Below are 13,324 nucleotides of genomic sequence, written 5' to 3'. Positions count from 1 at the left end.
CTTTCCCCCTGCTTCCTGCACCCATCGCTCCTCAGGTGCAGGGAGATGGATCCCTGTACAGGGAACTGCTCCCCCTTGAATCCTCACTGCCCACACTCAGAACCCCCCTGCTAAGCCCCATTCCACCAGCACCTAGACCCCCATCCCACTGAGCCCCAACCACCTTCACCTGGACCCCCCTGCAGAGTCCCATTACCATTGCACAGAGAAGCCCTCCAACAAGTCCCTGTGCATCCAGATCCCCCACTGAGATACCCCCACCCAGAACCTTCTGAACCCACATTTGGATCCCTCCACACTTAGACCCTGCCTTGCTGAGCCAGCCAGCCTACACTTTGCATGGAGGGGCAGGGTCCTAGGGTGTTTCTGGGGCAGGCCCAGTCCTTGTGCTGTCAGGGTTGGGTGCAGCCTCACTGTTGAGTCTGTGACCCGGGGTGGGGTGATCTCCCACCTCTGTGCAGCCAGTGGCCTGAGTTCCCCAATGCCATAGTGGAGCCTCCACGTTTATTTGACAAGTAAAATCTGGAGAATTTTAAAATATTGTGTGCAGAATGCCCTCAGGAGGAAGACAGGGGAGGACACAATGAATTGTAGGAGCCAGAGACACAATCCAACCCCTTGCAGCATGCGAAGGCACAGAATTCAGGCTGCTCTTCAGCGGAGTGGGAAGAACCTGAGTTCTCTAGGTGTGTCGCCGTTCCCCTGGACAATTTCACGCTGACTGTCGAGAAGAGGCTAGCTGGAGATGATGAGCATGCTAGCACCCAGGGTTATTCTTACTCCAAGCACAGCGTGCAGAAAATGCCCATTTCTTTTCAAAACAAAACTCAGCCCATCCCACTGAGGCTCCAAGACAAGAGGCCGTTTTTTAAGCTAACATTTACTACTATATGGTAGTGATTGAAGTCCCTCAAGTGGGCACTGCACAGCGAGCACACACACATCTCTACATAGAGTATACACTATACAGACTGGGCTTTGTCACGAAGGAGCAGTTTACAGAGTAACTTACTGCATGGGGGGCCCTGCCCACCTGCTTCTCCAGCCAGGGCAGGGCAGTGCAGCCACGAAGGAGGGCTAAGGGCTGCAGCTAACACTCACTACCAGGACTGCTGCTGCCCTGCTTTCTTCTAGACTACGTGCAGCAGGGGATGGAGGAACCATCCCCCCAGAGTCGGGGGCAGAGAGAGGTGGGAGGATTCCGGCATTTGTTCTTTACTGACCCCTCCATGTAAATGAGAGACAGCTCAATGGAGGGCAGAGTGCACTGAAGAAAACACCACATCCTCCCCACCACTGCCCCCTTGTACCCGCTCCCTGTACACACAGCTCGCAGGACGCCTTTGTGCAAGGTCTCGGCTAACACCCTGGCCGTCCCTACCGTGCAAGAAGTTCCATTCTAGGCCTGCACTGGGGAAGCAGCGCGGGGGCCCCAGACGCCAGGTTTTCCCCAAGGCCCATTGAACATGGGGCACACTTATTCCATGGCAAGAAGGCTCCGGGCTCTGCTCAGAGTGGCAGAGGGTGAAGCACGAGGGCCTGGTACTGGCTCTCAGAGGGCAGCCCTGAGGGTGAGTTAAACCAGCGGTCAGAGAGCCTGGAGAAACACTGCTCTGAAAAGAGGGGGAGACTGCAGTCAGCCGTTTTAGCACTGGTAGAAAAGCCAGCACATCATTCATTCATCCCTTACGACTGCATGCAGCCCTTCCCCTTTTGCTCCCCACTGGCCCCCCAGAACTAACAGAGACAGCAGTGCCAGAGTCCTCTGATCTGTGGGTAAGGACGAGGAAGCACAGGGGAGCATCACGCTGGCAGTACTAGGAGATGCAAGCTCCGTACCCACAAGGGAGCCAGCGCCCATTAGGGCAGGTAATGCAGGCTCTAAGCAGCGGTGCACTGTGTCCTGCCTGATGGGCAAGGGGGCTGAGACTCTGGAGGACAGAAACGCTCCTCGTTAGACATTCTCTGGTCAGATCCCTCACTGCACAGGAGACTGCTCCCTGCTCTCTCACACTCCCAGAGCTCCAGGGTGTGCTCAGAGCTCCAGCCTGTCCAACACACACTGCTCTGGAGAGGTCCGCTCCTTCCAGCAGCCACTTCTCCCCTTTATCTTGCCTTCAGCTCCGCTAACAATTCACTAGGCCCGTGACTGCTCTCTCCAGTAATGGGTCAGCCCGTTGTGGGGATAGTGGTGGATTTTCCACATCCCCCGTGTGAAGGGGGCTGGAATCACAAGATTAGCGAGAGAGTCAGGTCTCTCCTGCAGCCTCTGTACACAAACCCCATATACAGAGTGTTCCTCTCTCTACAGCTGGGGCCATGACAAGTGGGCATGATGGACATGTACGTATCAATGGGCCTAGCATGAGGCAAGGATGGGGATTTCTGTGTTGGTTCTACACAGCCTTCCATATGGGACTGGACCCCTGGCTGCCTCCCTCTGCCACACTGATGGCCACACAGAGCTCTCCTCCTCCAGCTCCTCCAGGAGAGCAGGGCTGGACAGAAAACATTCGTGCACAGAAACAGTTCACCTTCCCGTCGTCAATTCCACCCCGCGCTCAGGACTCAAACCCAGGCGCACTGGTAGGCAGAATCCAGGTCACCGTGGTGCTGGATCAGGGCAGAAGTTTCTTCCTCAAATCTGACTGCAGCCACCTGCAGCTCTGAAGGAGACGCTGTGAATGGGGAGTCCCTTCCCAGCAGAGCCCTGGTACTGGGTGGCTCAGTGGTGGTGCAGCACAGTCTGGAGATCCTCAGGTAGGGAACCAATAATGGTCTCAATGTAAAGGCCCACTCGCTGCAGCGTTTCCTCCTTCACAGGCAGGTGATGACACCTGGCTCTGATCTGGGGGGAGGGAAGGAGAGGAGGGGGAATTTTTAATACAGACTCCAAGTATCCCCTTTCTGCTTGTGCCATTAACTCTCCTTACACGGGCTCTCCTTACCTGACAAGATATACAGGCCCTGAGCAGTGCTGCCCTGTGGAGATGGTTTGACACCCAAGGGTGGGGTGAGAAGAGCAGGACTGTAGGCTCCTTTTTCTAGCATAGCTAAGAGAGGCTCACACCTTCCTGGCTGACTTTGTACGCCATTCAGCAGAGCGGAAGGGCAGGAATACACAGTCTCCTATACACTGTGTGTGATCCACTCCCCACCAGAAGGGCCCATGCCCCTAGGAACCCAAGCAGTAGGAGAGAAGAAACTCACCAGCTTCTCGCGAAGTTTCAGAACCAGGTCAACGATCTCCACCTCGGACTTGTCTTTCATCCAGGCCACAATGTTCTACAGCAAGAGAAGAAAAATTTTCCTAAGGGAATCTCCTTCCGTACAGCAGCTCCCCTCAGAGCTATCTCCCAAACAAAGCCTAGTACCAAGGCAGGGGTGGGGACAGAAGGTCCTGCTCCTCGCACAGCTGTACCCAAGGCTGGGTATTTGCATGTGCTGAATGCAGCACAATGGGTTCCAGGCTGCCTGAGCAGGACGATGTCCTCCCAGCTCTCTGCCTGTGGCAACGCTATCCGCTCCCAGCCGAGCGGAGAGTCCAGCAAGGATGTGGCAATGCGCAGGCTTTGCATGGGTCTCTGTCCTCTTGCTCCCGGGCACTGCCAGGATTCCTGCACATTACTCTTGCCGTGTGCTCAGAGTCCACATGTAGCTGCCAAAAGGAGACGGTTGTGGCATTTCTGCGCTGGGGCATTACACTCAGACCATGCACTCGGCAGGAGCCGGAGGCATCTCAGGCCTTGCAATTTGAGAAATGTGCTCCAGGGAGTTGCTGTCGGAATTCCTGTCTATTTCAGTTCCCAGGAAGGAATCAAGCAAGAGGAGAGGCATCCGATCAGGAACTCAGCTGGCTCTGGAAGGGTCTGAAGAATTAAAATGGCTGCCAGCAGGAGGCAGAGCAGGGTTTGTGCTGGCTCCTGGGAAGGCTGGTCTGACCCCAAACTGGACTCCCATGCACTGAGAGTCAGGCAGTGACTGGGATGTGGAGTACAGTCCCCCCCTCCAGGAGTGCTGAATCGGGACGTGCCAGTGGGCATCCCATCACTAGTAATGACACCCAGGCATAGGGATCCCTGCATTTGCTTTCACCCCCTTTTGTCGGAACGTACCGCCTCGCAGATCGCCTCCAGGTGAAGGGCCTCCAGCTTCTGGGTCATTTCCTTGTGTCTCTGACGGTACCAGCCATCGAAGTTGGGAGACTTGAAGAAACGTCTGCAGGAAGAGACGTGAAGCTGAGATGGGGAAGGAGAGCGGACGGGGCTCTGGAGAATGGTACTTGCTGTCTGGTTTCTTCACTATCCATAGGGATTTCCCATCCATTGAAAAGGTGGGTCCAACACAGAGACTTTGGAGGGGGGACAGAATTCTTGGTTCAGTGTAATTAGGGACGTGGATAGGTTAGAACATAAGAACAGCCATACTGGGTCAGACCAAAGGTCCATCTAGCCCAGTATCCTGTCTTCCGACAGTGGCCAATGCCAGGTGTCCCAGAGGGAATGAACCAAACAGGTAACCATCAAATAATCCATCCCCTGTCGCTCACTCTCAGCTTCTGGAAAACAGAGGCTAGGGACACCATTCCTGCCCATCCTGGCTAATAGCCACTGATGGACCTATCCTCCATGAATTTATCTAGTTCTTTTTTGAACCCTGTTATAGTCATGTATAGGTTGCTAGGGAGAAGGCACCTTTCTGACTCCACCCTCCCTAACCTCTCGTATCAATGGCCCGATTTATTCTTAGTCTCAGAAGTTGGCTTCTCATATTATACGCAGGTGCTGGTGTCCGGCGAGTTGGCTGCCCTGAGGCAGGCAATGATGAATGCTTCCCGCCTCTGGGCAGGCAGCATGGTCTGATGGTTAAGGCACTGGACTAGAACACAGAAGATTTGGGTTCTATTCTTGGCCCTGCCACAGACTCCTTGTGTTCATTTTCTAGAATTCTGCCCAATCCAGTTTCCAGCGTGTCAGGAAATGGTGCTCCTGGCCTTTCCACGGGGAAATGACTCCACAGCCACATCCAGTGCAGTGCCATTGTGTGTTTTATAATCATCTTAAACTTGCTCTCTCAGTTTAACAGTCTTAGCTCCGTCCCCCGGCACTGCAACTCCCCTCCCTCCTTGGTGTTTGCACCGAACACTTATTGTTGTCACTGAGCTAAACTCCACACATTTAGGTCTTTTTCTCTCTTTATAAGCAAGGGCTTGTGTACACTGCAGCCCTCCACAGTGCAGCTGATAGGTGATTCTGCAGCAGCTTCATTTACAAATGGAGGTTTTTACTGAATGAAATACAGGAATGAAGCATTAGCACAGCTCATTAGTTTTACACGGCCCCTTCATTTTTAATTTTCAGGGTGCTTCAGAATTTCAGACTGGGAATGAAAAGTGACATGGAGAAATCACCAGAGGGAAACTGGCAGCTGGCAAAGGACATCTGAGAAGGCGTAGACGGTAGGAGGCAGTTTGGGATTATGGGATATGCAGAGTAGGTGGATATTCATGCTAAAGTAATCAGCTAACACTGTTGAGATCTACGCTGTCATGTTTCAGAGTTTATCCCCGGTTAAGAATGGAGAATTTCAGACCTTCATTATAGCCTGAAAAAAATCGCTATTTGCAGATTCAAGCAGACAGCACTTTATCATCTGATGAAGTGAGCTGTAGCTCACGAAAGCTCATGCTCAAATAAATTGGTTAGTCTCTAAGGTGCCACAAGTACTCCTTTTCTTTTTGCGAATACAGACTAACACGGCTGTTACTCTGAAACCACTTTATCAGTGGCACTCAGTTCATGCTTTTAAAGGTTTCTTTGTAACCATATAAAGGCTCAGTGCCCCAGCACAATGGGCCCCAATCTCAACTGAGGCCTTTAAGTGCTGCCATAAAACAAATAATCTTCTTTTTAAATTCAAGCTTAGATTTTGGAGTACAATTCTGTGCCGAGAGATGGATTATGCAGAAAGTTCCATCGTTAAGAACTGCAGAGCACACAAGGTTCTGCCCCATAGACCCTGGTCACGTTCTCTGAACTTCCTCCTATTTGCCAATATTTTTCTGTTAAGTAAGTAATTGAATATTGCAGTTATTGTCACACCAAAACTGCAGAGACAGGAGCTATTCACTTTCCTGCTGCTTGATTTAACCTACAATTGCACTGACTTTATCTGCAGCCTTATGTTCCAAATCCATACGTAATGTGCCTGTCCACTTTCTGGATCTCTTTCAGCACCAGGTCCAGAGTTTTGAAGGTATTTAGGTGCCTAACTCCTTGATTTCAAAGGGCCTAAACAGCTCTGAAAATCTGGACCCCAATGCTTTCCGTATTTCTCCTATCCACTGAGTATCTGGTTTCAGTTTCCCCCTCAGATTTTGATGAAGGTTCGCTCTGTTCTGTTTGCAACTCTCTAATTTTTCATTAGAATAATAATGGGGGGAGCCCTCATACAAGTCGTCTCAAACTTTATCCTAAAGACCCTCTATTATTATCTATAATAAGGTAGCACCTACAGGCCCCAATCAGCATCAGGGTCCCATTGTGCTGGGTGTTGTACAAACACATACGGATTGTCATACTGGATCAGAACCGTGATCTATCTAGGCCAGTACCTCGTCTCTGACTGCGGCAAGAACCAGCTGCTTCAGGAGCAAGGTGTACATGGAACTCCCTAGTGGACAATGATGGAATAATGTGCCTCTGGAGGAAGTTTCTCCCCAAACCTATCACACTCAGGGGCAGGCTATCACCCTGAAACAGGAGAGTTTATAGTCCTACTAAAGCCTGACAGTTCCGTGTCGTGTATAAATATTATTTATACATAAGCAGGATTAACTCTGTTTGCTGTTCCTCCCGGCCCTTATAACCTGGCCAGTTCCCCGTTGGCCTCAAGCTTTTCAAAGGGAATGGTCTCTCCCTTGAAGCTGCTCTCTTCTCCCAATGAGTCTAAGCCAGGATTTGGCAGGTATGGTCATTATACCCTTTACCTGCTGATGATGAGACAAGACAACCAAACACCACATTCTTACCTGTACAGGCCTAACCAGTCACCCCTAAGTACACAGGTGAGTTGGGGACCAGCATGTTCAAGGGTCTTCATGAAATCCTCCTGTCGGAAAGGACGGATCTGGGGAGGATTCTGTGCAACGAAAAGAACATATCGCAATGCAGCCCCAAGTACTGGGAATGAAGCTCAGAGCTCCTAGGAAGAGTCTATGCAGGATACACCGAGAACCTAGGAGAACCACCAAGTGCCTGAAACTGCACATCTCAAACAATTCTGCTAGGAGAGTTTACGTTACAGATCTCTAACAGCCTCGCTCAGCTGAAAACTCCTGTAAAGAGGAAACATCTGTCCCAGTGTTCATTCTATCTCCCTTTTCAGGGAGAACAATCCTGTCCTTGTAATAAGGGCAGTTTGAGAGTGGGCCATAGTATTTCACAGATTCCTACATCTTTCCTAACAGCCCTGCCTGGGGGATGGGGGAGAGGGGATGAGCTCCTTGTGGCTGGGCACTCTTGGGTTGTTCTATGATCCAGTGTGACAGTCTGTACCCCCCTGTTCTCCCTTTTATAAGACTGTGTTAAATTTTGTACAAAGCATAAGGTATAATTTGAAAATTCCTGATTTGCTGATCATTATTGTCCTGTAAAATGTTTGGCAACATTGTATGTAAAGAGATAAGATTGCATTGTATAATATTACCAAGACATGGTCCAGAATGTTCTGGAGGGCAGTCACAGACAAGTTCCCCAGAGACAAAAGGCTAGCCAATGCCTCACCCAGGTGTCAACGAGATCAAATGGACCATCACCTGATTAAGTAGCCACTCTTGGGCAAAAGAGAGGGTATGGGCAAAAAATCTACATTTTGACAAAGAAGCACCATAAGGTTCCTGACCCCATAGACTTTCTGTCTCCTGAACATCAGCTGGAGATGATTCTTGTGCAAGAGAAAGGGCTAGACACAGACAGGACAGACACCCCAAAACATCTCTCCCTGCTCTCTACCCACAGCATCCATCAACACCTAAAGAACAAGAAAGTAGCACTGGACTGGGGGGAAGACCCTGACTGAGAGAGGTTCAGCCAGTAAGACTGCTGGAACATGTGGTGAGAGAGATTTTTGCTTTGTATTCACTCAGCTTGTTAAGTTAGGTTTTAGTTGTGTTTTACCTTTGATTTCTTTGTAACCAATTCTGACTTGTATGCCTCATTACTTGTTGTCACTTAAAATCGATCTGCAGTTAATACTTTATTGTTTTATCTAAACCAGTGTGTTTGGGAAACTCCATTTGGGAGACCAGGATTTGTGCATATAATTTTCTATTAGTAAATGACAGACTTCATATGAGCTTGTATCGTCCAGGAGGAGTGTGAGCAGTACAAGAGGCACATTTCTGGGGGAAAGTCTGGGACTGGGAGTTTGCTGGTGTTGCCCTGAAATGTAATTCAGGAATGGCTAGCTATAGCACTCATACAGTATAGCTGGGAGTGATTTACATGCTGGAGACTGTGTGTGGACAGACCAGGAGTAGTTGCTTTCACCACAAAGCAGGGTAAAAGGAACCCCAGATTGGAGAATTGAGAGGACACAGCTCCGTCATTCCAGATTGTATCCTGGATAATGTCACACCCAGATCTAAGTCCTGGAGGGCCTGGGCACTCTTGTGACCCAGATCTAGGAGCTCTAGAGGGCCTGGGCCTTGGGCACTTTCCCCACATCTGAGCAGTCTGTTGCATTCGGGAACATTGGGACAATTTCCCAAGAAAATGATCAGCATAAAAGTGTAACTATTCCAAATCTCTATAAGGAAATCAAATGAAAACAGACATACCTTCCATGGAGTAATGGCCCTCTGTAGAGGCATCAGACTCGCAATGTAATGCTCCTATGGAGTAGCAGTGAAAACAGAACTTAGACTAATTAGAGAGCCCTTCCCAAGGTCATTAGGTGTCAAGCTGTGCTTCAGGAGACACCAACATGCCATGCAGTGAACAACCTTTCATTCTCTTTTCCCCTTCTTTGTTGTGTAGGTTTCCACAAGTCCAGATGCTCGTTTGCTTATTTCCCCACCATCCCCACCGCCGGGGGAAGCTAAGACATTAAAACCGGCTGCCGTTAAAGTTTTAAGAATGCCACACAGGATGAGATTTGATGGGAAGGAATGAACAGCAGGAGCTGAGTGAGACTCAGAAAACACTGTCATCACAACTCCCCTCCTTGGAACAAATTAGAGGGAGAAGCCAATGCGATTCTAACTGGAATGTCTAGCAAGTCGCTCTCTAACAGAGCGGGAACAGAAGAGGGGTTGAAAAAAGCAACCATTACCATGACCAGGAACAGACATCCAGACAGGGCTCTTAACAAATACTATGGTAGGGCACGAACCCATAAGAACTAAATACTGGGGCTGTCGATTAATCACAGTTAACTCATGCGATTAACTCAAAAAAATTAATCGAGATTAAAAAAATTAATCGTGATTAATCGCAGTTTTAATTGCAATGTTAAACAGTATAATACCAATTGAAATGTATTAAATATTTTTGGACACTTTTTTACATTTTTAAATATATTAATTTCAATTACAACACAGAATACAAAGTGTACAGTGCTCACTTGATATTTTTGATTACAAATATTTGCACTATAAAAATGATGAACAAAATAAATAGTATTTTTCAATTCACCTCATACAAATACTGTAGTGCGAGCTCTTTATCGTGAAAGTGCAACTTACAAATGTAGATTCTTTTTTGTTACATAACTGAACTCAAAATTAAAACAATGTAAAATTTTAGAGCCTACAAGTACACTCAGTCCTACTTCTTGTTCAGCTAATCACTAAGTGAAACAAGTTTGTTTACATTTATGGGAGATAATGCTGCCCGCTTCTTATTTACAATGTCACCTGAAAGTGAGACACCCCAAAACGTCTCTTTCGTATGGCACTTTTATAGCCGGCATTGCAAGGTATTTACATGCCAGATATGCTAAACATATGTATGCCCCTTCATGCTTCAGCCACTATTCCAGAGGACATGCTTCCGTGCTGATGATACTTGATAAAAAATAATACATTAATTAAATTAAATTAGTGACTGAACTCCTTGGGGGAGAACTGTACATATCCTGCTCTGTTTTACCCACATTCTGCCATATATTTCATGTTAAAGCAGTCTCGGATGATGACCCAGCACATGTTGTTCATTTTAAGAACACTTTCACTGCAGATTTGACAAAATAAAAAGGTACCAATGTGAGATTTACAAAGATAGCTACAGTATTTGAACCAAGGTTTAAGAATCTGAAGTGCCTTCTAAAATCTGAGAGGGACGAGGTGTGGAGCATGCTTTCAGAAGTCCTAAAAGAGCAACACTCTGATGCGAAAACTACAGAAGCCGAACCACCAAAAAAAAAAAACCACCCAAAAAGAACAACAACAAAAAACCTTCTGCTGGTGGCATCTGACTCAGATGATGAAAATGAACATGCCTCAATCCGCACTGCTTTGGATTGTATTAAGCAGAACCCATCATCAGCATGGATGCATGTCCTCTGGAATGGTGGTTGAAGCATGAAGGTACATACGAATCTTTGGCGCATCTGGCACGTAAATATCTTGCGATGCTGGCTACAACAGTGCCATGAGAACGCCTGTTCTCACTTTCAGGTGACAGTGTAAACAAGAAGCGGGCAGCATTATCTCCTGCAAATGTAAACAAACTTGTTTGTCTGAGTGATTGGCTGAACAAGAAGTAGGACTAAGTGGACTTGTAAGTGCTAAAGTTTTACATTGTTTTGTTTTCTCGTGCAGTTTTTTTTGTACATAATTCTACATTTGTAAGTTCAACTTTCATGATAAAGAGATTGCACTACAGTACTTGTATTAAGTGAACTGAAAAATACTATTTCTTTTGTTTTATACAGTGCAAATATTTGTAATCAAAAATAAATATAAAGTGAGCACTGCACACTTTGTATTCTGTGTTGTAATTAAAATCAGTATGTTTGAAAATGTAGAAGACATCCAAAAATATTTAAATAAATGGTATTCTATTATTAACAGTGTGATTAATCACAAATAATTTTTTTAATTGCTTGACAGCCCTACTAAATACTAGATACAGCAGGAAGAAAAGGAGTACTTGTGGCACCTTAGAGACTAACACATTTATTTGAGCATAAGCTTTCGTGAGCTACAGCTCACTTCATCGGATGCATACAGATACAGCAGGGGAAGTTTTCAAATTGGTGTGTGGGATTTAAGCCCATTGTTCCAATCAAAGTTGATGGGAACCCTGGGGTTAGCTTTCCATTCCCTTCTGTAAACATCTCCCTTGCCATCTCTTAGCTGGATACAGGCTAAGATAGCAGAATAGGTGTCAGAGACCAATCAGAGGAGAAGTTAATTCTTGTGCAGGAGAAAAGGTTTGTTCCCATTATACACATTGTGCTGGGTGTCAGGACTGCAGAGCTAAGCACAGTACCAGTCAAACCTGCTAGAACCTGCCAATTAGAAGACAAGTTTATTCTTCTCCAAGAAGAATTAAAATGTCTGTGATGGTGTTCAGGCCTCTGGCATAGAACCTGTCTTTGTGGAATAACCTAGAGGGCAGGGTGGAACCCAGCATTCAGTCATACGCTGTTCATCGCCCCCATACTCCTTCACCACACAGATCAACAACCCCCCTACTCACCAGGGGGATAATGAAACTCTGTGTGAGCTCCAGCAGGTGGCGCCTCAAAAGGGCACTTTGGACTTCAGATGGGCGCTTCCTCTGAACCCCCTGCACATAGAGAGCGAAGTTACAGCGCAGGGGAAGAGCTCATGAAGAAACCATTTAACAGCCAGCAGCTTTAGTAGGCAAGAGCTGAGGTTATGCATGTGTGTGCAGTTCTCAGCAAAACACGGCAGCTGCATGCAGCCAGTCAAGGGGCAGACTGGAAAAGAATAATTTTGTGCACTCTCCCAAGTTTGGTCCAGAATACAAGCTCCACTCACTAAAGTGAGATGCCACTCACCTAGACAAGATTGTTTAGATCTGCCTAATATGATCATCCCTCTCCTTTTTTGCTAACAATGCTAACGGTTAAGACATCATTAGGCTCCAGAGCTCAATCAAGTGAAATAATCTTCTGAGAAGAGCGTCCCAGTAATTTTAACCCACTCTTGGATACCCTGGACTAAACCATGACTGCGGTCAGGGTGAAGTCAAAGACCTTGGGCCAAAGGGAAAACCAGTACTATTTCTCCTTTGGGCTTCAATAGTTTCATCCAGACTTTAGCACTGCTTTCCTGCAGCGCTATACAGGATGTGGGATAGGGATAGGAAATGCTCACCTTTAACAATCTCTTTATCAGGGTTTTGTCTTTGTGCAGAAATGTCTTGTAAGAGGTGTAGATTCCTAGATTAAAAACACAGAAATGCTTAAAAACAAATCACACCCCGCTGCCAGTTTCTCAAGGTCACATTGTGCAGTAAAGCCTTGTTCACAAGCAGGGGAGGTGAATTTCCCAATCTCACTCTGGCTAGTTAGAGAAAAAGCTCTGACAACAGAACCCTCCTCAAATGACAAGAGTTGCTGCCACAACAGCACTCACAGTAGGATTAACCTTAGAGACCTTCCGACTGCCCTAAGGCACCCCCCCCCACCCTCAGAAGAAAATGTCAGAGAAAAAGACACGTAACCAGCAGCATTAGCTCAGTACTAGACTTGAGTTGAATAGTTCAGTGGTGTTAGATAGCTGTATCTACCTAACTAGGTACTTATGGGTCCCTTCACCGTATCTGAAAGCCTCCCAAATACTCAATAGAAATTATATAAATTTCTCTCCACTCCCAACCTGCAGATTAAATAGCCTGATTAATATCTGAGAGGGAGGGGATGTGTTGCGTGTCTGTGACAAGAACATATTGAAAGTCTCAGCATGAGTTCTGAGCATGGTGAGGCCTGTGGCCTCATCTCCTGCAGAAATGAATTCATAAGAACAGCCATACTGGGCCAGACCAATGGTCCACCTAGCCCAGTAACCTGTCTCTGGCAGTGGCCAGTGCCAGCTGCTTCCAAGGGAATGAACAGTACAGGGCAATTTTGAGACTCCTGTCACCAAGTCCCAGCATCTGGCAGTTGGAGGTTTAGGGATACATGGGGTTGCATCCCTGATCATCTTGGCTAACAGTCATTGATGGACCTATTCTCCAAGTCTAGGCTCAGCTCCCCTGAAAGTTCTGTCTCTCCCCTCACAAGCCTCTCCCTATTAGCCAACAGCTTCATTTCCCCAATGGAACAGAACTGTCCTGGGAAGTCATGGCAG

General features: G+C 47.3%; 1 protein-coding gene across 3 annotated transcripts in view; it reads right to left on the bottom strand.

Moving 5' to 3' along the window:
* Positions 1-862: 862 nt before the first annotated feature.
* DENND6B (DENN domain containing 6B) overlaps positions 863-13,324 on the bottom strand; it is a 36,712-nt gene continuing 24,250 nt past the window's right edge. For 2 of the 3 annotated variants that reach the window (XM_077837814.1, XM_077837822.1), the window contains 7 exons: positions 12,350-12,414; positions 11,706-11,795; positions 8,840-8,893; positions 7,031-7,140; positions 4,116-4,218; positions 3,211-3,285; positions 863-2,848 (listed from right to left, as the gene is read on the bottom strand). In XM_077837814.1, the coding sequence (XP_077693940.1) occupies positions 2,726-2,848; positions 3,211-3,285; positions 4,116-4,218; positions 7,031-7,140; positions 8,840-8,893; positions 11,706-11,795; positions 12,350-12,414 (620 nt within the window). In that variant the 3' untranslated portion in view covers positions 863-2,725. The remainder of the gene's footprint in view (positions 2,849-3,210; positions 3,286-4,115; positions 4,219-7,030; positions 7,141-8,839; positions 8,894-11,705; positions 11,796-12,349; positions 12,415-13,324) is intronic. The other variant, XM_077837831.1, reaches the window with a different exon arrangement.

The sequence above is a fragment of the Eretmochelys imbricata genome, chromosome 1 (assembly GCF_965152235.1).
Source record: "Eretmochelys imbricata isolate rEreImb1 chromosome 1, rEreImb1.hap1, whole genome shotgun sequence".
Taxonomy (NCBI): Eukaryota; Metazoa; Chordata; order Testudines; family Cheloniidae; genus Eretmochelys; species Eretmochelys imbricata.
Note: the sequence above shows the minus strand (reverse complement) of the source record. Positions and strands in the feature narration are given on the sequence as shown.